Here is a 25,498-nt window from a genome sequence, read left to right as displayed (position 1 = left end):
AAAGAGCAAGTTTTCTTCCCAAGTCAAAGCCAGATTATATTGTTCATTTCTCAGTATGATTAATGCCAAATATATCCAGCGTGCCAAGATATGGTCACAAAGTATATTTAACTAAATTGGTCCCTCATCCAACAAACTTGCAATGTAGTGAAGTCATTAAACACATACCTATATAAACCAGCTTGAATCCTTTCACCTAATCCAAGTGCCCATTTAAGGTTTTCAACTTTCAAGTTATGAACAGACAGTATAATCTATTCTGAACATCGAACATTCCACTAATATACATACCTTGCCAGCATAATGAATTATGCAGAAGTCAGCTTTGTCTTTGAGTTGTCTTGGCTTTTGGAATTTTGAATGAGTACCTTGTTCTTGGCTCAACTTTTCCACAAATGTCTTATCAGTAGCCTTGGGAAACCAGCATTCCTCATCCAGCAGAGCCAATACACCAGGAGGATTTGCCTGGCAAAGACAGGTTTACATTTAATACCCACCCCTCAAAAACATTTTCCTCACAGAAGTGTTTACATTTTCCAGTTTTAGAACATTTTAAGCTTCGCTTCGACTGTGATTTAAAAATAGCTATATTTGGAAAAAGACAACATGGAGTTACTCAGCAGGTCAGGCAGCATCTCTGGAAACCATAGATAGGTGACGTTTTGGGTCGGGCCTCTTGTTCTGGGACCTTTCACAGATAATTGTATCCAAAGGTGAATAACTGTATTGAGATAAATGGGCACCACTAGGGTGACTAAAAGATTTAAGGGTGATCTTGCGGTTTCTTGTTTGGCTAAAGGGTGCATGCAAGTTTTATGTCCTGAACATTTAGTGTTATATTGGAGGCAACGCAGTAGCACCTTTGAACGGGGTGCAGAGCAATTTCCAAATGATAGACAGCAGACCCCAACCTTGTCAGTTCACTCCTCCCCCCACCTTTATCTTACAATCCTTTTGTCTCCTTTTTATTTCTAGTCCTTGTCCACCCATCTGCCAATCAAAGCCCAACTCACCATATCCACCTATCACTTGCCAGGCTTTGCCCCCCCCCCCCCCCATATTACAGTCAGTCTGAAGAAGGGTCCCAAACCGAAACATTGTCTACCCTGTAAGAATACAGTTGAACAGAGGGATCTGGGAATAACCGTGCATAGTTCCTTGAAGGTGGAATCTCATATAGATAGGGTGGTAAAGAAAGCTTTTGGTATGCTAGCCTTTATAAATCAGAGCATTGAGTATAGAAGCTGGGATGTTGTGTTAAAATTGTACAAGGCATTGGTGAGACCAAATCTGGAGTATGGTGTACAATTTTGGTCGCCCAATTATAGGAAGGATGTCAACAAAATAGAGAGAGTACAGAGGAGATTTACTAGAATGTTGCCTGGGTTTCAACAACTAAGTTACAGAGATAGGTTGAATAAGTTAGGTCTTTATTCTCTGGAGCGCAGAAGGTTAAGGGGGGACTTGATAGAGGTCTTTAAAATGATGAGAGGGATAGACAGAGTTGATGTGATCAAGCTTTTCCCTTTGAGAATAGGGAAGATTCAAACAAGAGGACATGACTTCAGAATTAAGGGACAGAAGTTTAGGGGTAACATGAGGGGAACTTCTTCACTCAGAGAGTGGTAGCGGTGTGGAATGAGCTTCCAGTGGAAGTGGTGGCGGCAGGTTCGTTGGTATCATTTAAGAATAAATTGGAAAGGCATATGGATGAGAAGGGAATGGAGGGTTATGGTATGAGTACTGGCAGGTGAGACTAAGGGAAAAAAATTGTTCGGCACGGACTTGTAGGGCCGAGATGGCCTGTTTCCGTGCTGTAATTGTTATATGGTTATATGTCCTCCAAAGATGCCGCCTAACCCGATGAGTTACTCCAGCACTGCAGTATCTTTAGTACAACACAGGAACAGGCCCTTCAGCCCACAATGCCTGTGCCAAACACGATGCCATGTCCTGCATGTGATCTGCACTCCTCCACTCCCCAAATATCCTTGTGTTTATTCAAAAGCTTCTAAAATACCATTATTGTATCTGGCTCCACCCCCACCCCCGGCAGCACGATCCAAGCACCCATCATCCTCTAACACATTTGCCCCAAGCATACCCATTATACGTTGTCCCTGTCACCATCAAGCTATGCCCTCTAGTCTTTGGCCATTCCACCTTTGGAAATAGATTCTGCCTTTCAACCACACACAAGTCTCTCAGTGTAATATACTATTATCCGGTCTCCCCCTCAACCTCTGACGTACTAGAAAAGAAAATCCAAGTTTGTCCAATCTCTCCCTATAGCTAATATCTTCTAATCTGGGCTGTAACTTTTACTAAACTTCATGACTGATCTTAGCCCCACCCACATTGCAACATGTGTCTTCATAACCTCCTTGATGCCACTTTCACCAATTGGCCGTTTTCTGCTTTTATCCAGTTAATTTATCTCCAACTGAAGTAACTGGAGATCATCTTTTTAAAAATATTAATTTCTGCAGTGCTAATGGTGGTAATTATGAAACAAATCAATGTGCAGAATTTTCATTCTTACAGGTCTTTCAATGAGGTCAATGCAAGGCTGCAGATCCAGACCAAAGTCAATGAAATTCCACTCGATGCCCTCTCGCTGGTATTCCTCTTGTTCCAAGATAAACATGGTGTGGTTAAACAGCTGTTGCAACTTTTCATTGGTGTAGTTGATACACAGCTGTTCAAATGAGTTTAGCTGCAATAAAAAATGTACAACTGAGGTTTTGTTCAAAGTCTGTTGAAACATGACATAGGAACACAAACAAATAAGCAGCTATACTTAAAAGGCCCTGCTCCTCCATTGACCAATCTTAATCCCAAGTCTCCTCCTGGTATCTTTATTAATATTTCACCTCTATTCATCATCTCTAGCCACATCCCAATATCCAAGATTGAGATCAACTCAAAAGGTGGAGCATCTATTGAGTTCTCATGCAGAATGTTTTAAAGTTTTGCAATTTCCTCAGAGAAATGGTTTATATGAATGAATGAGTTTATTGGCCAAGTATTCACATACAAGGAATTTGCCTTGGTGCTCTGCCCGCAAGTGACAACATGACAGAGTGACAGTTAGGAATGACACATAAAACATTAATAATAAAACATTAAAGATTTTTGATTAAAGATGTGAATTAAATAAAATACCAGAGCAATAGGAGGCTACAGATTTTTGGTTATTGAGTTGAGTATCAGCCATAAATGCAGACAGCAAACATGTATTTTTAGGGAATATGCCACCCACATGTTTATTCACGGGAGACAATGTTCACTAGTTAAAATATTAATGTGAAAAATTTATTACAAAAAATGTAACTGGGATTTTCACAAAATATTCTCTATTTTTTCATCCCTACCCCTCCACCAAACCCAAATCGAAATGCATTCAAAGTTACCACTGCCTTACCCTGGGATTCTCTCTCAACTAGGCCAAAATATTAATTCCATTCCCAGACCTTTATGCACTCTGTCCCACCACCAGTCTCTTTCTCATCAACTGCTCGAGCTCAGAACCAAGTTAAGCAGATCCCAATGCTGCATGCTGTCTGCAAAACTTCAGACACAAGTTAGTTTTTGACTTGATTACTCTTGAGATGAACTTGGGAGCAAGGGACAGGATTGTAATATATCTAAATGGACTTACTTCAAAGATTTCAAAACCAGCAATATCCAAAATGCCAATGAAAGAAGCTCCCTGTCGTTTTGTCCTGTCCAAAGCTTTGTTGATGCGATGAACAAGCCAACGGAAAAGGCGTTCGTATGTAGCCTTTGCTAATGCTTCAATAGCAAAGTCAGCCTTGAATCAAAAACAATTTCTCTTATAAAGAAAACATTTCAAACAAAAGCAGCAACTTTAAATCACTTGCATCACTACAAGCCACAACCATACCTGTTCTTTGGTCTGCGCTTTCTGAACATAGTCGCGGCCAACTTTGATGCGTGGGGTGAGTATAGCGCGAGTGAATTCCATTACATTCATTCCCAGCAGGTGACAGAGTTTCTGAGCAGCTTAAGAGGACATTCATTAATCTATAATGTACCTCAAAATAAGTGACTTCATATATTCCATGCAAGTTCAAATATAAATCCCCTTTCAACATGCATGCCGTCAACATTTTTCAAGTATCTATGAATAATTTCATAATTGATCCTAGATAAATCTTTATTTTGATTTATTAGCTTTGAATACAGAAGGCAAACTCCTGTAAGTAAGAGTACTTCAAACTGGAGAATGCAAGAGCATAACGTTAAACAGGAACGAGCCAATTTGTTGATAAACCATCAAATAGGGTCCTGATATTATCAAAACTTGGAAGAGAATACAAATATAAAGATGCATATATTCTACTGCATCCCTCAACTTGATTTTATCTTCTCTGCATGTATTAAGTACCACACCAGCAGCAGTTGCCTTCTGACATCTGGCTAAGTATATAGTGTATATGCGTGAGCAAAAAGCAAGGTGCACTTCAGAAAAGTTCCTTCATGGAGCAGATCATTAAACCATGAAACATTGTTGAAACAGCAGTGCAAGGCAGAGATCAGTGCACCTCAAAAATAAACAAACCCAGGAAAGGAAAATGTAGGACTTTGAACAAAGATGATTTTTGGATTGGACTGGTAGATACTGTGGTCCAATAGTAAACTCCAGTGTTGCATAAATCCATGCAAAGGTAGCCAGTGTAAAACCATATAATTTAAACTGTGGACACCATTATTCCACACAAGCGAGTTTATATCCGAGAATCCTCCAACATCGCTTCACCCCATTAACACATTATTTTATTCCGCTCATCTTCACTCAGTGTCATTTCCCTTACTGTGGTCTTGAGATCCACATTCTAACCACTTCTTGCCCAAAGGGCTTTGATGATTTTCATTAGATATTTGTGGCTATTAAACTTGAGATTTCAAGTGAAAATGTCTACCTTACCTTAGCTTATCAGAATTTTCAGAACATCAAACTCTCAGTTGTTACTTTTCTAATGAAAGCTTGAAGATTTCTCATGGTTTGATTGTCAGATTTTGGTACGGTTCCAATTTTTTTATTTTTCTAGTGGTTCTTTTTAAATAATTAGGAAAAATCATCACTTTACTCAACACAGAAGTGGCCTAGCCAAAGCTTGCTGCAAGGAATTAAAAAACATATTTATATTTCTTCAAACACAAGGGAAAATGTCCTAAAAACTTGGATGTAACCTGCTGTGCACTTTCCTTTAAGTTTCTGAATTTCTGCATAGTTATACAGAGATAGTGAATCAAATTTAAGTTCATTCTTAAGTACGTGCTTCCAATAGAAAAATTAGGTCCTTGGTTTGACCCTTAACATAAGAATAGCAGTAGAATTAGGCCGTTCGGCCCATCAAGTCTACTCCACCATTTAATTATGGTTGATTTATCTCGCTCCTAACCCCATTTTGCTGCCTTTCCCTCCATAAACTCTGACACCCGTACTAATCAAGAATCTATCTCTGCCTTAATATCCACAGACTTTTCCTCCACAACCTTCTGTGACAAAGAATTCTGCAGATTCACCACCCTCTGACTAAAGAAATTTCTCCTCATCTCCTTCCTAAAAGAATGTCCTTTAATTCTGAGGCTATGACCTCTAGTCCTAGGCTCTCCCAACTAGTGGAAACATTCCCTCCACACCCACTCTATCCAAGCCTTTCACTAATCTGTATGTTTCAATGAGGTCCCTCTCATTTTTCTAAACTTCAGCGAGTACAGGCCCAGTGCCGATAAACGCTCCTCATAGGTTAACCCGATGTGCTATCTAACTCGTGCCAAGGTGGTGGCATGGGACTTCAAATGGCCTCAGTGGAGGAAAGATGATTATGGCTAGAATGTGAAGGGTTTGCAGACTACATGAGACAGCCATATCAACAGTATTTCCGACCAACATATTATTTAGACACATGAGGGAACGTTTTACCTGCATTTCAAACATGGCAAATAGCTTAATGCCCTCATGTTGGGATTGATGATAATCTCCATAAACTGATGAAATAACTTACCTGTGTTGTCCGGCATTGATGCTTGATCTGTGTTCCTTTCCTTCTTAAACACAATATTGCCAAACTGCAGTGCTGATGAGGCCACCTTTCAGCATCGCTGTGATAATATAGCAGAACATTTATTTGGATGGGAATTGTCAATATTTCACCCCCTGACCAATCACCTCTTTCATACCCACGTTCTTGATGTTCTGCCACATTCTCTTATTTTTAGCTATCTCACTTTGTTATTCTGTAATAGCACTAGAGTTACTTTTTGTACCAATTCAAATTACTCTTCAGTGTTTGCACATTCTGCACTCATTGTATTACCATTCACACTGTTTACCATGAGCTTCATGTGAACAAAGAATTTCATTGCACTCTGGGGCAAATGACAATAATAAACTTATAGGAATCTGAATATCAATTTATTTAACAAAATAGATCTTTCTCAATGACATGGAGTAATCACCAAATTTTTGATGCCAAGAGTTAGCACATTCCTCACAAATCCAAAGGTCTATCTTTCCAAACAATCATGTCTATTTTAACAAGAAAGTTGCGATGTAGATTGGACAGTCCAGCTTAAGTTCTACTTGCAGGATAGAGCAGCATTAATTTTTTATACAAGTTTAAAAACTTGTAATGCTAATTGGCAGTGCCAAATAAACCAAGTGTACGTTCTTATTTGGGCATCAGAAAAAAATGTACACAGTTTGCAAAAAAGCAAATTCACTTGGCTCTTAATGCTATAGCCCGAATATGAAAACAACTTGAAATAGCATAACACCCTCAAGAGATAGAATACTGCCTTGAAATTTAAACACTGCAGACATTTAATTATATCTGTATCTAGAAACAACAACTGCACCATGTACCACTCAGTTGTTGGGTCACCACTGATGAACTTATGACTAGCCAGCCAAAGGTAACATGCACGCAGCCGGCTACAAAAACATGTAAAACCACGGCAAAAAAAGGAAAAAATAAATCTGACAAAATGCAAGTTTACTCGAGTGAATAAATACTTAAAACATGAGGAAAACGTGGCCAATTCTACCACAGCTCATTCCAGAAAAAACAAGCCTGTGCATTCATCAGCATCAATTGATGCTGTTAGTTTTTTACTGAGGGACTGGAATACACCAAATATTTTTTAGCACAATGTAATCTTGGAAAATGCAGGTGCTTCTGCAATAAGGCAATAGTCGTCTTCCCCAAGAAACCTTGCGTAGAAAAATCGTTGTATAAAACAAATGTATCAACAGGGAAAACAGGGTTAGGGACGAGGAAGTTTCAGAACTTGAAATAAGTTTTATTCATCCCATTGCATTTTCAAAATTAAAGGTCTTTTCAAAGGATATTTTTAATAAAGTCTACGCTTAAAAGAGTATAATAGCACAAGTAATAATAAAAGCATTTGCTTATCAATTTCTATGGCCACCCACAGTGAAATTGAGACCGACCTCATGACACAATGCTGTCTGATTACTGCAGGGAAGTTACATGGAAACGGGAAACAGTTTTTTTAACCCGACACACTTTTTTCCCACTTGCCATTTTTCCAAAGTATCTTTTAAATGGTTCTTTCCCAAATTATTTGGCCTTATAACCATTCAGCCCACAAAATATAAATATTGTTCCCCAGTTCAGCAATTGCATTGTATACAATTTGATTGATAGTAATATGCATTCTACCACAACATGTATGATTAGAAACGGGGAGAAAGTGCTGTACTTCAATTGTTTTTTTAATCTTTTTAGACTGTCCCTCAATTATCTGTCTTTAATGTGTATGCTATTAAGTATTATCATTACTAATGACTAGAAGCTAAAACTATACCAGCAGTTTGACCATATCATTCAATTTGCCGTATTATAATATTGTAGGAGTGAACTGATACACTGTTTGCTTTCCATTGCAATTCCTATTTTTTATCCTTTTGCATAAAGTGTTTCACATTACATGGCAGGGTTAGGGTGACGGAAGTGCAGGCTGAAGAATTAGCACCACATCCAAATGAAATGTACAACCAAATTATTAAGATGCTGCATAAATACTCCACAGGTCAGCCAGCAATTTGTGCAAGGAAGTGACCAGGTCAGATTAATGCTACTGACTTGTCAAATATCTCCAGCCTCTTCTTGGTATCTAAATGTAGTCTTTTTTTGTTGGAAAAAGTTGCAGATTGGCCAATTAGATTTAAGAAACACGCCACTGTATTAAAAAGCAAACTATTCAATCAAAATCAAATTAGTTCGCACTGGGGCTAATTTGTTAAAGAATGGACTTTAAATCTTCACATTCAAGATTTTCTGAAGCAACGTGCAAGGTACAATTTACCCCCCCCCATATTTGCGTATCCTATGGCAGCAAATGGATCTTGATCAAAATGTTTTTTTAATCTAAAGCAGTGTCTTGAGTCATAGAACGTGGAAACGGGCCCTTCGGCCCAACTTGCACAAACTGACCAACATATCCCATCTACACTAGTCACACCGGCCTGCATTTGGCCCATATCCCACTAAATCTGCCCTATCCATGTACCTGTCTAAATGTTTCTTAAATGTTCTGATTGTACAACTAATGTTCAAGCAGGTACAATTTACAAATGGCTGGAGAGTTGTTATACCAAAATTATTCGTTTCTGTGGGCATTTTGTGTCATTTGTTTCTGACCCATTCAAGCATGCTACTGGTGATTCCAGCTATAACATTCGTAATTAATACACTTTCTGATGTGGACTGAGAACTAATTTTAAAGCAACCTTATTAGATTCTATTTTTAAGATGCTCTCTATTGTTAACCACCTACCGGATAATATCATCTCACTTTATGTCCTAATTTGTTCTAAAATATCTCCATTCAAAATCATTCAACCATGGTGCTCTCTCATCATATAGTTACCATAAAGTCCTTCAATAACTATGACACTTGTTCATGGATTGGTTATAAATAATGTAGACAGTAGCATCTTACACAGAATTTCCTCATGGGAGAAACCCATGATATGCATTGCCTCCATAGTTTCTTGGAAGTTGTCCTTCTCTTGTTGTCCAGGGATGGGAACATAGCCATTGGATAGGAATCGGTAGTTGTTGAATCCTTCGAGCAGCAAATCGGCTGAATGCAAAAGCAATTTTTATTTCAAAATGATTTCAGACATTAATTTTGTAGCATAACTCCCACCATACCCACTACCACGTGCAAATCGAGGCAGCATATTGCAGGAACAAGGAACTGAGGATATTAGTTTAGTTTAGAGGTACAGCACAGAACCAGGCCTTTCGGCCCACCGAGTCCGTGCCGACCAGCGATCGATCTCCTTACACTAGCACTATCTTACATACTAGGGACAATTTACAATTTTTAAAGAAACCAATTAACCTACAAATCTGTATGTCTTTGGAGTGGGGAGGAAACCAGAGCACCTGGAGAAAACCCACACGGGCATGGGGAGAATGTACAAACACCACCCATAGTCACGATTGATCCTGGGTATCTGACGCTGTGAGGCAGCACCTCTATCCCTGCACCACCGTACTAACCATGTTGGTTTAAAAAGGGAAAAAATGCTGGATTAACTCAGTGGGTCAGGCAGCAACTCTGGAGAATGTCGATAGGTCACGTTTTGGGTCCAGAATCCTACCAGCAATGTTTTAAATTTTTTTTAAATGGGACATTATTTAAACAAAGATAGGAAAACAATTGCATAAAATGGACATATGGCCCACAATTTAAACAAAGGCTACCAACACTCCAACCACCCTCTGTTTACATTGACGCTTTCAAATGCAATGAAAGGCTGCTTTAAGGTTAAGAAATCCATTCAACTATTAAATTATACATCAACAGATGAATAAAAAAATCAACATTTGACCATGGAGGTCAGAGCTAAAGTAATGTATACATTTGAGCAAAGTTATTGGTTGTTGATCACAGGGAATGCAAGTCCCTACACAGGAATCATTGACGTTAGTGGCATTGAAAGGAAACAGATTAAGGCATCCAATTTAGTTTGTGCAGAAAAGCAGCAATATAGGTTAATCCCATTTCCCAGATATTCCCAAATCCCACAGTTTTGCAAAACCTTAGCCAAGTACTTTGAAGAATAGCATGAGCTTGTGCCTTCATTTTCCCACACACTGCGTTCCAGATACCGCCGCACCCACCCTACCCTCCAACCACCTGTCGGAATGTTCTTCCCTCAACAAATGCACTTAAATCCACATCGCCTAATTTATTGATGTCTAAAAGAAAATGCATCATTCCCATCCACATCTCAGCTTTATACAGCTCCTTTACAATCTCCATCAGTCACTTTGCTTCTGAAGGTGACAATCTCAGCAAACTCGTTAATATTCTGCAGCTACCCAATGTCCTACAAGCTCCCCTGTTCCCCCTCTTGTATGATTACACCTTCCTCTGCTGTGGCAGCCAGCACACTTACAAATACACTGGCCATGGTCAATCCTTCAATGCAGTTCTAACACTTCCCTCCCTGCTCCTATATTCCACACCTCCTCCAATAAACTAACCCGTACATTGCCTTATTTGTCCTGCTGCCTTTGTCTTGGAATTTGCATTCCAGAATTTCTGTTCATCTAGTTTGATATTTTGCCATTTCCTGCGGCATTTCCTAGGCTTCACTGTCCACCCAATTACAATCCCTCATTTCATCAGGATCAAATCACATTTACAACTGTTTTGGCCACATGCAGTTTTCTCATTAACTTTACCAAATTTAACAAACTCATTTTTTTCGCTACAACAGCTCATTGAAAATTGAAAAGCAAGTTTGACAGAACTCAAATGCATGCAGTGTTTAAATTTTAGAGACAACATGTAAACGGCCCTTCAGTCCACACCGACCACCCACCCATCGCTGGTCGCCCATTCACATTAGTTCTACATTATCCCTCTTTCTCATCGGCTTCCTACACATTAGGGGCAATTTTACAGAGACCAATTATTTTACAAGCCCGCATGTTATTGGGGTGTGGGAGGAAGCCACGCGATCACAGGGAGGACGTGATAGCTTCACACAGGCGGCACCAGAGGTCACAATCAAATGTGGGTCTCTGGTGCTGTGAGGCAGCAGCTCTACCTGGCGAGCCACTGTGATAAACCTCTTAAGTAGTTGAAAGGTTATTGAGACCTACAGGAACTGCTACAGTAGACAGAATTAAATCTAGTCTTTGAGCAATTCTAAATTGATACATAAAATGCAAGATAATCATCCTACCATGTCCAGAAATTTTAATAGACTAGGTATTTGACCGAAGTGACAAACAGTTGCAATACAGTGTTCATTTAACATTGAGACAATAGGTCAACTCAAAAGCATTCCAGGTCTCTCAAAGCCGCCAAAATATTTGCATTATAAAAATTAAGCACTGATGCTTTCCACATTGTGCACAAATCAACAATGGATAACATCAAATCTAATTATAGCAAAGATTGGAAAAGTTCCAACGTATGTACTTTACAACCACATCAGAGACCAAAACCTTAAATGAAGTCAAAATCAATCCCAGATGTCTCTTTGCCAATGAAGTTTGGAAAGAAAATATTCGGTTTATGTTCTTCAGCATGCCTGACCTTTATTTTCTAACCCATCACTATACGAGTGAAGAAAAGCAACACAGTTAGTGGGTAATGGATGAGAGGTGAAGTTGATAGTGTGGCGGGGGGGGGGGGTTTCAAGAGAATATACTCAATGTTTATTATTGAATTGACTTACATTTAAGATGTTCTCCAGCTCCACAGAGTAGTTGATAAAAGATGTGGAACGTCCGTTCTTCCTTTGCCTGGCGTATTGCACGGGACTTTTCCAGAAGATCTTGTGAAGGTCAAGTCTAATCACCAAATCATTTGCAATGACTAAAACATGTTGATCGGCTCAATCAATCACAATGCATCTGTTTCTGTAGGTGTACTCCAAGTGCACAGAAAATCTTAATTCATCAAAGTTTTTCAAACGGTGCTGGATGAGAAGATAGACAAAAATGCTGGAGAAACTCAGCGGGTGCAGCAGCATCTATGGAGCGAAGGAAATGGGCAACGTTTCGGGACGAAACCCTTCTTCAGACTGATGGGGGTTCGGCCCGAAACGTTGCCCATTTCCTTCGCTCCATAGATGCTGCTGCACCCGCTGAGTTTCTCCAGCACTTTTGTCTACCTTCGATTTTCCAGCATCTGCAGTTACTTCTTAAAAACTGGATGAGAAGAGTTTTAAATATATTATAAAGAACAGTTGTCACCATAAAAAGGTGTACCTTGGATGTTAGGTCGCCCTATAACCAACTTGTTACTTAGAAATGGTGATCTGAGGGAGAATAAGGTGAATTGAAAGCTTCACCAGTACAGGTATTTAAGTAGTAAGGAAATTGGGCCCAAATTGACCAGAGCGTTCCCAACCCAGTGTGAGATTATTTGCGATTACTAATTATCTCTCTGCCAACAAATAATGCTCAAACATTTGACCAGATTGAACTAGTTATAAAACGTTACAGGTCTCTTCGGCTTGAATAGTTTCTACATACCAAATGATATGGCTTCATACATTTCACAACTGCATATTTTGAGCAGCTAAACAATAGAACTCTTTGTTAATGCTGATGACATACCAACGTATAAAGCCAGACCACCACTTTCTATCAATGGCTAAAAGAAGCTGAACCAAAACGCAGTTAGTATGCAATAATAAAAGTAATGAAAATTGAGAATAAACAGATAATTCACTCAACCATGAAGCGCAGCACAAATTAGGATGTTTCAGATTGAATGAGACCCCAAAAGCTAATTTTGCCCAAAAATTTGATTAAACCAACAAAACTCACCTTTCATCGGAATGATCTGAAACTGCTACGACCATCTTTTCAGTCAAAACTTAATTTGCTATAGAAATGTAATTTTAACCCTCATTTCCTCTTTTGGTTTATTCATAAGTTTGTCTGAAATTTACATCAGCCATGGAAACAGTTTTGAATTTACTCCAAAAAGGAATTTGAAGATATTGTATCTTCCATTAACTTTCTTTGCTCCTGAAGCAAATCTATCCAGCTTCTCTACATTACTGAACTCCCACATTGCAAGCAGTACTCCAGCAAATCATTCAAGGGTCTAGCACTGCCTCGTCTATCCAATTGATGGAACATAGAATTGATCATGATACTTCACCAAGACATAAATCAGCATTGAAGAGCCTAATGATAACCCTCTTGCTTTTATACTCAACAAACCTTGTACAATTGGCTTGTTCAACTCATTGTGATTATGCATGTAAAATTATGAGGGGCATAGATTAGTCAGAACCTTTTCTCAGGATGGAAATATCAATTACCAGAGGGCATAGGTTTCTGGTGAGAGGAGCAAAGTTTAAAGGAGATGTGTGAGGCAAGTTATTTTTACATAGTAGGTGGCGAATGCTTGAAACACATGGGTGATGAATTCATTGTATGTGTACATACTTGGTGAATAAAATTATTCATTCATGTGTCATGGAGGAACCCAATATTATAATGTCATTTAAGTCTTTTGGCAGAGAATGGAGGGATATTGAATATGTGAAGGCAGTTAAGAGTTGGTTTTGGCATCATCTTTGGCACAGGCATGGCGGACTGAAAATGTGTTCTGTGTTCTCTTCAGGTGTTAGATCTCAATGAAGCAAGGTAGAACTTGCTGCTGAGTTAACAACATGGCCATCTGACCACACAATGCATACCAAAAGGTACAGGGATAGTTAAAGTTTCCCACCCCATCATATTCAATATACTTCCAAATTCTAGTGCAAACATTGCAGCGCAAAACATTCCTTACACAAATATAGGCATGACACCAGATTATTTTATGTTACAACTCAATATTACAAACACCCTCCCTAAAAAACAGCAGTGAAGAGGATACAAGTCTCAATGTTGGCCCCCACAATATAACCAGTGACGTCAAAATTAATTCGGATGAATTTTCCCTGCAAGAGAAAAAGGGCATTTTAGCAAAGTTACATGGTCTTACTACTTTTGTCAATATAGTAGAGTTTGTCCTGAGTTTAGGTACATACATTTCACATATGAAAATCATTGACATTTCTGAAGATCCAAAATTAATCAGTTGTTAACCAACTTCAAATACCCAAGTCAAGCCAATAAGGGAGAACAAAAATACTTAGCGAAGACGGGAGGTTGTCAGAGGTTACCTAAAATTGGAGAATTCTATGTTCATACCATTGGATTGTAAGCTACCCAAGCGGAATATTTTCCTCTCAATGAGAAATATCTGTTCCACCTCATTGAAACCCAGGAAAATGTAGCGTTTTCAATCAAAATCTGACAAGTGAACAAGACTGCATACAAATGTGGAACGTAACAGCATGAGTGAACTGTCAAAGGGCTAAATACTGAGTAATCGTTAGCCGCAAGATAGACACTAGGATGAAATACAACGGCAGAAAAAACAAGCTTCACCTATTAACAAAAAACTGTGCTGATGTAACTCAGCAGGTCAGGCAGCATGTCTGGAGAACATAGATTGGGGCATTTAAGGTCGGGGGCCCTCCTTCACACTCCACAATATAAAGTTTGTTACCTCCCCTTCATTTCTCCTGGCTTAAGTTCACCACATTTATGAGATTTTATTTTACTCTAGTGGAATTCTGTGAACAACAGCAATTAAAATAACATTTTTGAAACCAAATTAGTGATACAACATTCACTTCTGATTTAAGCTACGCGATTTACGGTCATTCATTAAAAAACAGCTCAAATTACTCTTTCACAAGTTTAAACTTCCTTCGTGAAGCATAACATTTAAAAATTCTTCCACAAAATACTGCCAACATTAGTCTCAGCTCAGCATATGAACATTTATATATGTTACTAATTTGTAGTCCTTGGAGGATTGAAGTCATATCGCTCCACTGTAACTGGATTGTTTTCCCTTCTGAACAACTTAAATCAAGAGCTACTCTGTATAGTTCCCAGAAGACAATGTTTAAAAGACTCTGCTTTACCAAGTGCTGTACAACAGTAATCTCAATGGGGGAGAAGAGATAAAGCAAATAAGGAATAAGGATGTAAGTACACACGGGGAAGGAAAGAACTAAGATGCAAATATGAAAGGCTGAATGAATATCAACCAGGCACAAAAGCATTGTGACAATTTAGTTAATTTTTAAATGAACATTGCTTGACTAATTTTTTAAAATCCAATCCCCTCCACTCTATTCAGTAGAGAAATCCATTTACGTTCCCAAGTTGCAATGTTTCAAGCTGTTGCAATGATTTATTTAGTAAGATGATAAAACAAGGTGGCTTTTCAATAGTCCTTCCTATTCAGTAGTAAAGATCACTCAGAAAGAATGCACATGCTGTTGCGTGAATGGAAATCCAGCCACATTCAGAGTAAATTGCTGAACACCTACATGAGCCACACTCTCAAGCACAGCTTAAAATTAAAATTTCCAAGTGATGCCAGAATGCTGAGACACTAAAAAGAGAGTTTTCAGCGTATCCATAAAGATTCCTTTGTAAACTTTCAAAGTATTCTTACACGGAGAAATGTTTTCTGAACTGCTGCCTATCCAAATTATAAAATCTTAGAGGATGCTACATGCTAATATCTTTGCCAGTCTGAGCCTCTTGTTACCTGGGGCCAGTGCTTATACTAGGGTTTTAAGACAAGTGGACATGTGTGCTTGCTCCAGTTTCATTTTGAATTCAGTCTTAAAAACATTTTTCCATTCAATATGCTTCATACCTCTACTTTCCTGGCTAATATTTGTGGGTGCCTGTTTCTGGGACATTAATTCCACTGATGTTACCACTTTAACACTTTGATTAAGAAGCCAAAATATCTAAACTTTCTTTTCAGTCTCAGGTTTCGCAGAAAGATGAAGCAACCAACGTCCAGAAGTGTTCTAAATAACCTCATATATCTTCACATTTTGTTTTTCTCTTTGTCTGAAAACTGAATTGGTCCGTTGAAATAAAGCACAATGATTTGAGTTTTAATTTATGGCCAGTGGATGAGAAAGTTAACAGAGGGATACACAAGTCCTATCTTCTACAGGGGTAATGAGCCCCCTACGTAAGCAACTCCACGCCATCTGGTTATTATTACCAAGCACACAGCTAAGGATTTCTGATTTCCTCTCAAGATCAAGTGTTGAAATCCCGACTGACAAACATCATAGTTGGCTGAGAATATGATGAAGGGAACTAGGAACACAAGACAGTTGTGGTCATTCATTTTAACAGTTGCTACACTTGGCCATTATCCAGGTACCCATTGAACTTGTTAAATCCACATCTCAGAATATCTGTTCCCAGATTTTTGTACTCTGCAACAGATTATGTAGCATGACATTCCTGTGGAGTTCTAAAATTTGACATTCCAATGATCAAACCATTTTACTGCAGAATTTCCCAATTTATTACAGTTTTGTATTCCCAGCACACACGTTTCCATTTTAAATTCTCTGTTCAGGTTACAAAATGTGACACGCACAGTAAGTGCAAGAACTCAAAGGGTTAACCCATCATTTTTCTTCATTTGAATAGACATTTCTTCTGTTGCCAAATAACTCATCTTTCTCTTTTTTGTTCTATAATTCAGTTTCCAAAATGAAATGTCAATACGTATTAGGTACATGTGATACTGAAGGATCTTTGTTTGGAATAGGCATCGATAATCCTTTTACTTTAAATCCGAATCAAATTTATCGTATAAATGTAAAAAATATATATATTTAATTCCTGCACTTTGAAGGTGCATTTCCAAAAAACCGCATTGTGAATGATGCAATTGTTAGGAATTTAAAGAATTCAGAGTCTTTTGACAGTTTGTCAATTAAAATGTAATTTGTGCAAAATATGACAAGGAGCCTATTCACAGAGACCCAGAAACAGCCTATTTGGCTCACTATGCCCATCCCAAATATCAAACATCTGCCTACACTAATCTGACACTCATCCTATTCTTCATCTTCCAATCCCATCCACTAGTTTTTCCTTCCCACTCATATTCCTACATGAGGGGCAAGTTACAGTAACCAGTTAACCTACAAGGCCACATGATGCATGTTGGCAGGTTAGTTATCTAATGTAACTTGCACACGGAAGGAAACCAGAGCATCTACATGGAGGAACCCATGGAATTACAGGGTGTACATGCAAACTACATGGGGGGGGGCTCAGTAAGAGGATTAGAGATAATGTACAAAATACTGAACAGGTCATGCAGCACATGTGGAAAGAAACAGCTAAACCTTCAGAGACACAAGAGGCTGCTGATGCTGGAATCCTAAGTTTAAAAAAAATGAAACTGCAGGATGAAATCTGGTCTGGCAGCACCTGTGGAGGGAGATGGACATGTTGTTTGGGGGTCAGGACCCTTCAGACTGCCGACAGACAACATCTTGGTGCGGGATGCTTCTTCAGTTTGGGAATGGGGGATGCCCGAAAGATAAAGAGCCAAAATAGCTCAGTTGGGGGAGTGTTGGACTGGAGACCCGAGGGTCCAAGTTTCATTCACGGGTTTCAGCAGTTTTGAGATTTGCACTCAGAGCGAAGAAGGATTCCGACCCAAAACATCACTTCTTCCTTTTCTCCAAAGATGCTGCTTAACCTGCTGAGTTACTCCAGCATTTCGTGTCAGTCTTTGGTATGTACTAGCATCTGCAGTTCCTTCCTACACACGTGATATATAATGAGGACTGATAGAGAAAAGAAAAAAGAGGGATATTTGTAAAAGCTGTGGTGTAGATCAGAGCTGTTGCTGAGAACCAAAAACAAAAGACATTGGAAATACTCAAGATGTCAATGGAATGAGGGGAAAAAATCAGTTAATATCACAGGTGGATAATGTTACAGCAGAACTGGCCAGTTTTAACACTGTGAAAGTGGGCTACCCAAATACCACAGATCAATGCAGACTCCTGAAGTTTGCAAGGTGGTCAGAATGAAAACGGGAGCCATGCATGGGAATTGAAAGTGAGGTGGAGAATTAATCTGATATGTAACTGAAAGTAAAGAGCCATTTGCAGACTAAACAAAGGGTGATCCGTAAAGCAGTGGATAAAGAGAGTGGATAAATCCAATACTTTGTATTGTTGAAGTGTTGAGGGGAAAGGGGGTCAAGAGTTTCGAAAGGAATGGCCCATTCAGGAGGCTGAAAGGGGGCAGGGTGTCTGGTTTTGGAATCAATTTAGGAAATTATGAAGTTGACCTCTTGATCACGGTAGCTGAGAGGATGGAAAGGAGAGACCAGGAAGTCTATCCTTGAGCCTAAAACAAACAGCTAGAAGAACTCAGCAGGTTGTGCGGCATCTGTGGCAAATGGGAATTGGCGATATTGATGACGGGACCCTTCAAACTTCTTTCTGAGACAGTTTGAATAAGGGTCCCAGATCCAAAACTTCACCAAGCCATGTTCTCCAGAGATGCAGCCTGACCCGCTGAGTTACTCCAGCACTTTGTCTTTTTTTGCAAGACAGCGTCTGCAGCTCCTTGTGTCTCCAAGAAAATAAGACAACAAGGTTGGGTCCAACTAGTCCAGGTGAGCTTTATCAATAAATGAGCTTAGGAGGATGGGGTGGGACAGGGCCAACTGCCCACTAGCAGCAGGCACACAATGTGGCTCCCCATTTAACACATGGCTTCATTGTACACCACGGCTACCCAAGCTGAACCCAATAGGACCCAACTGTGTGTGGATCACATACCAAAATAATTTTAAGTCCTTGAGGTCATGTTAGGTTCAGAACAACCATGGTCCAAGTCAGTGCAGATCAGATTTTAATCCTTTACTGAGCAGGCACCAACTTGAAGCATAAATCAAATTTACTTACAGCAACATGAAAACAAATTCAACTAGATAAGCTGTTTCCAGTGATCCTGATTGGGATATCCTGTCATGGATGGATGTTAGTTCTTTGTGCAGCACAAAGCAATATATTTGCATTTATCTCTGTAATAGAACTTCAACCCACAACAGATGGACTCTGATGGAATGGACTTTCACCAATGCTTGACTGGAAAAGTCAACAAGGGAAACCATGCCTGTTGTATAACACAGGACCAGGAGTAGGCCATTCAGCCCTTCAAGCCAGCACCCACATTCTGGCTGATCATCTAAAATCAGGAACCCATTCCTGCTTTTTCCCCCATATTCCTTAATTCCTTTAGACCTACGAGGTAAATCCAACTCCCTCTTGAAAACATTTTACTTATCTGCCCTCGGGTCTAATTCTTTCAGCACTTCAAATATTTTGACTGTCAGTAATAAAACAGCTGCTATCTGGTTTCAGGACTGAAAACGTTACTGGTTATTCAAATGTTCCCACTTAGCTTCTCTCCCAGTAATAACTTAATATTTGAAATTTAAGCTTGGGTCATGATACCAATTCCATCTGAACCTTAAATGAAAAGCAGAGCCGCTATCAAGTTTTTACATGGAAGACCTTGTCAGACTCGACTTTAGAGATACAGCATAGAAACAGCACAGAGTCCATGCCGACCAGCGATCACCACCTACACTAACGCTATCCTACACACTAGGTACAATTCTACAATTTTTTACTGAAGCCAATTAACCTACAAACCTGTACGTCTTTGGAGTGTGGGGGGAAACTGAAGCACCCAAAGAAGATCCACATGGTCAACGGGAGAAGGTACAAAGTCTATATAGACAGCGCCTGTTGACAGGATCAAACCTGGGTCTCTGGCACTGTCAGGCAGCAACGATACCGTTGCTCCACTGGGCTGTCCCATCTCTGCAGCCTAAACGCTTATGGCCAGAGACAAAGGGCAGCATAGTGGCACAGCGTTAGAGTTGCTGCCTTACAGCTCCAGAGACCAGGGTTCAATCCTGACTACAGGTGGTGCCTGTACGGAACTTGGACGTTCTTCCCGTGACCACATGAGTTTTCTCCAGCTGCTCCGGTTTCCTCCCGCACTCCAAAGACATAAAGGTTTGTAAGTGAATTGGTTTTGGTAAAGAGTGTAAATTGTTCCTAGTTTGTAGGATAGTGCTAGTGTATGGTGTGATCATTGGGCGGCATGAACTCAGTGGGCCGAAGGGCCTGTTTCTGCGCTGTATCTCAAGCTGAAAACAAGGCTTTCTACTTTTAAAGTTCTAACGATGTGGATTACAGAACAGTCTGAAAACATGAAAATAACTTGCAGATGCACCGTTTTGGATGAAGCGTTTCAAAATTTGGCTATGGTGGTTTTTTGCATTTCACACTTCTGAAGCTATTGGTTCAATTACTCTGGAATCAGTGTTTCAGCCTTGAACATTTTTTAAGTAAACAAATGGTTTTTCTAATCCAAAACTCCAAATATGGCAATGATTGGTTGAATCCAAGTTTGGCTTTTGCAACATGGGTTATTAATTTCAGTCTAAAGGCAATCATGTTGATGTTGATCGGCCAAATGCTGCCACATTATTAAAACCACTGCCAGACACTGATTTGCTCACTCAAAGTTGTATGCAAAGATATTGTTGGCTTCTCCACAAAACTAAAAAAAGTACATTCCAATCCTCTTTGGTATTTGATCATTCAGGTAGAGCATACGAACCCTGCGAATAACTAGAGCATTATACACTAAATTTAACAATCCATTTTTAAATTAGTTGCCTATGCCTAAAAATAGTCCTATAACTACCAGCAATATTGTGTAAAGGTCATTTTGTTTTTCATCCAAAGTCAATTCCTTTCACCTAATCTTAAAAAATTATATTAGTACAGTCTGGTGAGCTATGCCTTAATGGCAAATAAAATGTTTTTTTTAAGTTAAAAGTCTCACCCTGGTCACTCCCTCTTCTCTCTTAAAATCTTGCCTGATATGAGCGAAGTTTGAAAACACATAACTCCAGATTCAGAGACAGTTTCTTCCCAGCTGTTATAATGCAACTGAACTGTTTTCTCACCAGCTACAGTGTGGCCTGACCCATCTACCTTTGAACTATCTTTGGTTCAATATCTAAAGTAAAGATTTAGTTTAGATCTTGACTTTATCTTGCACTAAATGTTGTACCTTTTATCACCATATCTATACACTGTGGACGGCTTGATTGGAATCATGTACAGTCTTTTCTTTTACTGGATAGCATACAACAAAAAAAGCTTTTCACTGTACTTTGGTAGAAGTGATAATAAACTAAACTGGACAAGTTTTCAAACAAGGCCAGGCCACAAATTTAAGATTAGCCGTGTGATTGATAACTTACTCAACTGCAGCTTTAGTTTCCTCCTGGAACTTTAAAGAGTTAATGGTCTTTGACCTTTTTTGTTCCTTTAAGATCCTCCTTAAAACTTACAAATTTGGCTTAATGGCCTTGCATCCCTTGTGGCTTAGCATCTTAAAATCATTCATTAATACTTCATGAAGTGGCTTAATGTTCTGCCTTTTAAAAGGGTGTTATACAAACGACTGTATACTCAATCATTAAATACTACATTGTACAATGTTTGCTTATATTCCAAACATCTTTTTAAAAATGACACTTGGCAGACCATTAATAATACTGAAACAAAAAGTTCTTAGCCGCACCTTTAGGCTAATGGTTGAATTATATCCACATTGGCAAAATAATTCGGAAAAATAAAGCTGTCCTTGTCAAGTTGACACTAGCGGTGGACAACCAAGTACTTAGATTTGCAGCTCGTTACTTGCTTTAGTGAATGACAGGTTGAGGGTCAATGTGGCAGCTGATCTGGAATCAAAAGTTTCCAAAGTGATATTGAAAATCCAAACTGTTTGTTTCAATCAGTCTGAATGAAGGACAGAATCCAAAAATCCATGGCTCGCCTTTTACCTTCCCTTCTCAAATCTCAGTGCTCCCTCAGCACTGCTCATACATCAATCTTGATGGTTTGTGCCCAATATGAACCAATAAAATACACATACAAGATATTATGGAGCAATGAAAAGTGGGTCACCCTCAAAGTGTGACAGTTTACTTACAAAACGCGAAGAATTGTCGTTTTTCACAGTTTTAGCATTGCCAAATGATTCTAGTATGGGGTTTGCTTGCAGAAGCTGCCTCTCGAGTTCTCCCTTCAAAGAAGTAAAAGAGAGAAAGAAAAAAATTTATATCCACCAAATTGAGAACAAGAACACAATGGTCAAAATATCTGCACATCAGAAATTAGTGAGACACGTAGATTTTTGGAGTTTTCGAAGCTTTTCAATGTATATCAAGAATGGTTGAGCCCAGCACCTGACAGAAGCAACATGCAGAAGCAATTAAGTTAATGTTACTGAAACCAACTGCATTGCAGTCAGGGAAAGTGAAGCTTTTCAGATACGCACAAGTTAGATATGAATGCTAGAAGAGTAGATAAGAATATTTTGAAATTGTAGAACCAGATACTGCTTCCATTATGCAACTGGTGCAGTAGTTCTCAACATCCATTGCAAGCCAACCGACTCCCAGATATAACCCGACTGCACTCTGTAACCCTCGACTCCTGCAAGCATCATTTCATTCTCTCAGTTTCTCCATCTATGTTGTATCTACTCCAATGACAAGACTCGCCATATTTGCAACGAATGTTTCAATCTTGGAGCAAACACAGCATCGATGGAGAATGGAATAGTCCTCTGAAATGTCTTCCTTTCTGTCACCACAATGTCAACAGTGATAAAGGACTTCTTCTCTATTAACACAACCCTTGATCATCTTTCATCCACATCCTGCGCTTATGCTCTTACCTTCTCTCATAAGGGAGGGTAGGGTTCCCTGGATAGAGTTCCCACATCCTCAATGTCTACCCCACTAGCCTCCACATTCAACAAATCTTCTGCACAATTTCCGCCACCTTCTAAGAGATTCCACCCCTTGGTCCCTTCCAGCATTTCACATGTTCCCTACACAACTCAGATTCACTACTTATTCCCACCAATCACTCCCCTTTTTTTTTTTTTTTTTTAAAACACTTCACCTCACAAACATACATCTTTTAAATTCTTCCCATTCCCATTATCTAGAGCAGTGGTTCTCAACCTTTTTTCAGTGATGTACCCCCTGTGAAATATTTTTTCAGCCAAGTACCCCCTAACCAGCGCAAAAATATAGGCCTACATATATGTAGGCCTATATTTTAAAATCTCACGTACCCCCTGGAGTGCCTTCACGTACCCCCAGGGGTACTTGCATCTTTCCCCAATGTAGTGTACCAGATTAGCAACGTCTGGCTTACATATAGCCTGTGCATAATAGGCATTTAGGAAACTGACACATGGATTTGCTAACTGTGGGATGTACCATGTGGGAACAGCTATATTTCCCACTTGCCAACTGTTCTGGTCATGAAGAGTTCATAGGAAAAAAACCTTGCCCTAACCTTGGGACAACTGGAATTGCTTCCGGCATTCACAATGTGGTGGCCACTACATTGGAGAATATAAATGCACAGATTGGGTTACCATATTACTGAACACCTGCATTGAATAGGCATGGGGAAACCAGAGTTATCTGTGGCCTGTCGCTTTAATTTCCCAACACAATGACCCATTGGTCTGTGTCCACCTGTGCTGTAACCCTGAGGCCCAACATTAGGTTGAGCATTCCAGGGCAGCATAGTGGCGCAGCAAGTAGAGCCACTATCTCATAGCACTAGAGACCTGGGTTCAATCTTCACCCTGGATTCTGTCAGTGCGGAGTTTGCACGTGACCATGCGGGTTTCTACCGGGTGCTCTGGTTTCCTCCCACATTCCAAAGACGTGCAAGTTTGTAAGTTAATTGGCATCTGTAAATTGCCCCTAGTGTGTAGGGAGTGGATGAGAAAGTGGGACAACATGGAACTAGTGTGAACTGGTGATCGATGGTCACCATGGTCTCAGTGGGCCGAGGACTCTGTTTCCATATTGTATCTCTAAACTAAACCTCTGGGTGCATTAGAACCATCTGAACTGATTGAATTCAGGTACTTCAGACAACTTGATTTCTCAGTCCATCTTAGACCTTTAATATAAACTCAGCTTATTATTTGTTTTACCTTCCTATTTCTTCTATGGAGTGGACAGACAAATTGATCGCTGCTATTAGGTTCAATAACTTGACTAGGCATTGACCAAAGACCAATTAAATCATGATTGCAACCCAAAAAATTCTGCTTGTACTTTAATTTTTAGTTCTCATTCTATCAACTAAATAACACTTTGATATATCTGTGACACTAGATCCATACTGGAGACAATGAGGTTGCAAAATGGCTTGCTACAGAAAAATTGAGTGCGAGTGCTCTCCCATTTAGACAAGGGGGAAGAATCATTTCTTTTAAGATAAATATTCAAAGAATTTTGGACCAAGCAAATAGTGGAATCAGGCAGGGAAGTGGAATGGAAACAAGATCAGATCATCCATGATCTCACTGAATAGCAGAGCAGGCTCACACAGCTGTATGGCCAAATCATACTACATATTTCAGTAGTTCCTAATGTATTTCCCTCCCTCACTCATGCCATATATTAGTGGTGCATTAGAATGGATCAAAATCCTCAACCTTAGCAATCAATAAAATCTTCATTAAATTAATTTAAAAATACCTTTAAACACTCATTATCCATTGATTTGTTGTTTGTAGGTTAAACCCAGGGCCCACTGCAAGTTTTCTACACAATATGAGTCTACATACATGTATAGACTTAAGTATCAGCCATTTACAGTCCACTTGCACCTTATGGGTCTGTGGAGTGAATTGTTCATATAGAGTCTTGGTTTACGTTGCTACACCTCGCGCTTTGAACACTAAATCATAATCTGCAAGTACCGATACGATTAATTATAGGGGGTATTGAGTATGAAGTATACTGCTGGCCCCATTATGTCACCCAGTGGAAGTCAATGCCTCGGATAATGAAAGCTTGGGAATGAACAGCATTCACCTATCATATTCCTGTGTTTGGGTGAGGTCTGGTCAGAGTCAACTGACTCTAGCTTGGGTTATGGGAACAGCATTCCCACCAGCCTGAGAATGCCCAGGACAGGAAGCAAGAGTACTGAAGATAAACACAAAATGCTGGTGTAACTCAGCAGGACAGGCAGCATCGCTGGAGAGAAGGAATAGGTGACGTTCTGAAACATCACCCATTCCTTCTCTCCAGAAATGCTGCTAGTCCTGCAGAATTACTCTGGCATTTTGCGTCTATCTTCGGTGTAAACCAGCATCTGCAGTTCTTTATTACACAAGCAAGATTACTGCTTGTACTTCTGAATTCTATCAACTCACGCATTTTCAGTAACAGCTGAATGCACAGATTTTCCCTCTTGGATCAGCTAGAATATTCATTTGCAACGGGTAAAGAGGACACATCGCCAGTGGCTGAAGCAGATGAGCCTATATTAGGTGACACAATGAATTGGGGGGAAATACCCTGCATTCAACTGATGCACAGTGATCTGCTAAACATTTTGCATTTAGTTCGACTGAAGTTCCAAATGACCTAACAATAACAATCGCTCATGATCTTT

The 25,498-nt window shown here is 39.5% G+C and overlaps 1 protein-coding gene across 4 annotated transcripts in view; it reads right to left on the bottom strand.

Annotated features, from left to right (window-relative positions):
• myh10 (myosin heavy chain 10) overlaps positions 1–25,498 on the bottom strand; it is a 132,307-nt gene that overhangs the window by 48,853 nt on the left and 57,956 nt on the right. For 3 of the 4 annotated variants that reach the window (XM_033044019.1, XM_033044021.1, XM_033044022.1), the window contains exons 1-6: positions 8,998–9,128; positions 6,036–6,132; positions 3,908–4,026; positions 3,662–3,814; positions 2,543–2,716; positions 292–465 (exon numbers count right to left, since the gene is read on the bottom strand). In XM_033044019.1, coding sequence (XP_032899910.1) covers positions 292–465; positions 2,543–2,716; positions 3,662–3,814; positions 3,908–4,026; positions 6,036–6,051 — 636 coding nt within the window. In that variant the 5' untranslated portion in view covers positions 6,052–6,132; positions 8,998–9,128. Of the gene's footprint in view, positions 1–291; positions 466–2,542; positions 2,717–3,661; positions 3,815–3,907; positions 4,027–6,035; positions 6,133–8,696; positions 8,713–8,997; positions 9,142–11,761; positions 11,861–13,926; positions 13,991–21,986; positions 22,080–25,498 lie in introns of those variants that run through there. The other variant, XM_033044023.1, reaches the window with a different exon arrangement.

Source organism: Amblyraja radiata, chromosome 26 (assembly GCF_010909765.2).
Source record: "Amblyraja radiata isolate CabotCenter1 chromosome 26, sAmbRad1.1.pri, whole genome shotgun sequence".
In the NCBI taxonomy this organism is placed as follows: Eukaryota; Metazoa; Chordata; class Chondrichthyes; order Rajiformes; family Rajidae; genus Amblyraja; species Amblyraja radiata.
The sequence above is the reverse complement of the archived record's forward strand: the minus strand, read 5'-3'. Positions and strand labels throughout refer to the sequence as shown.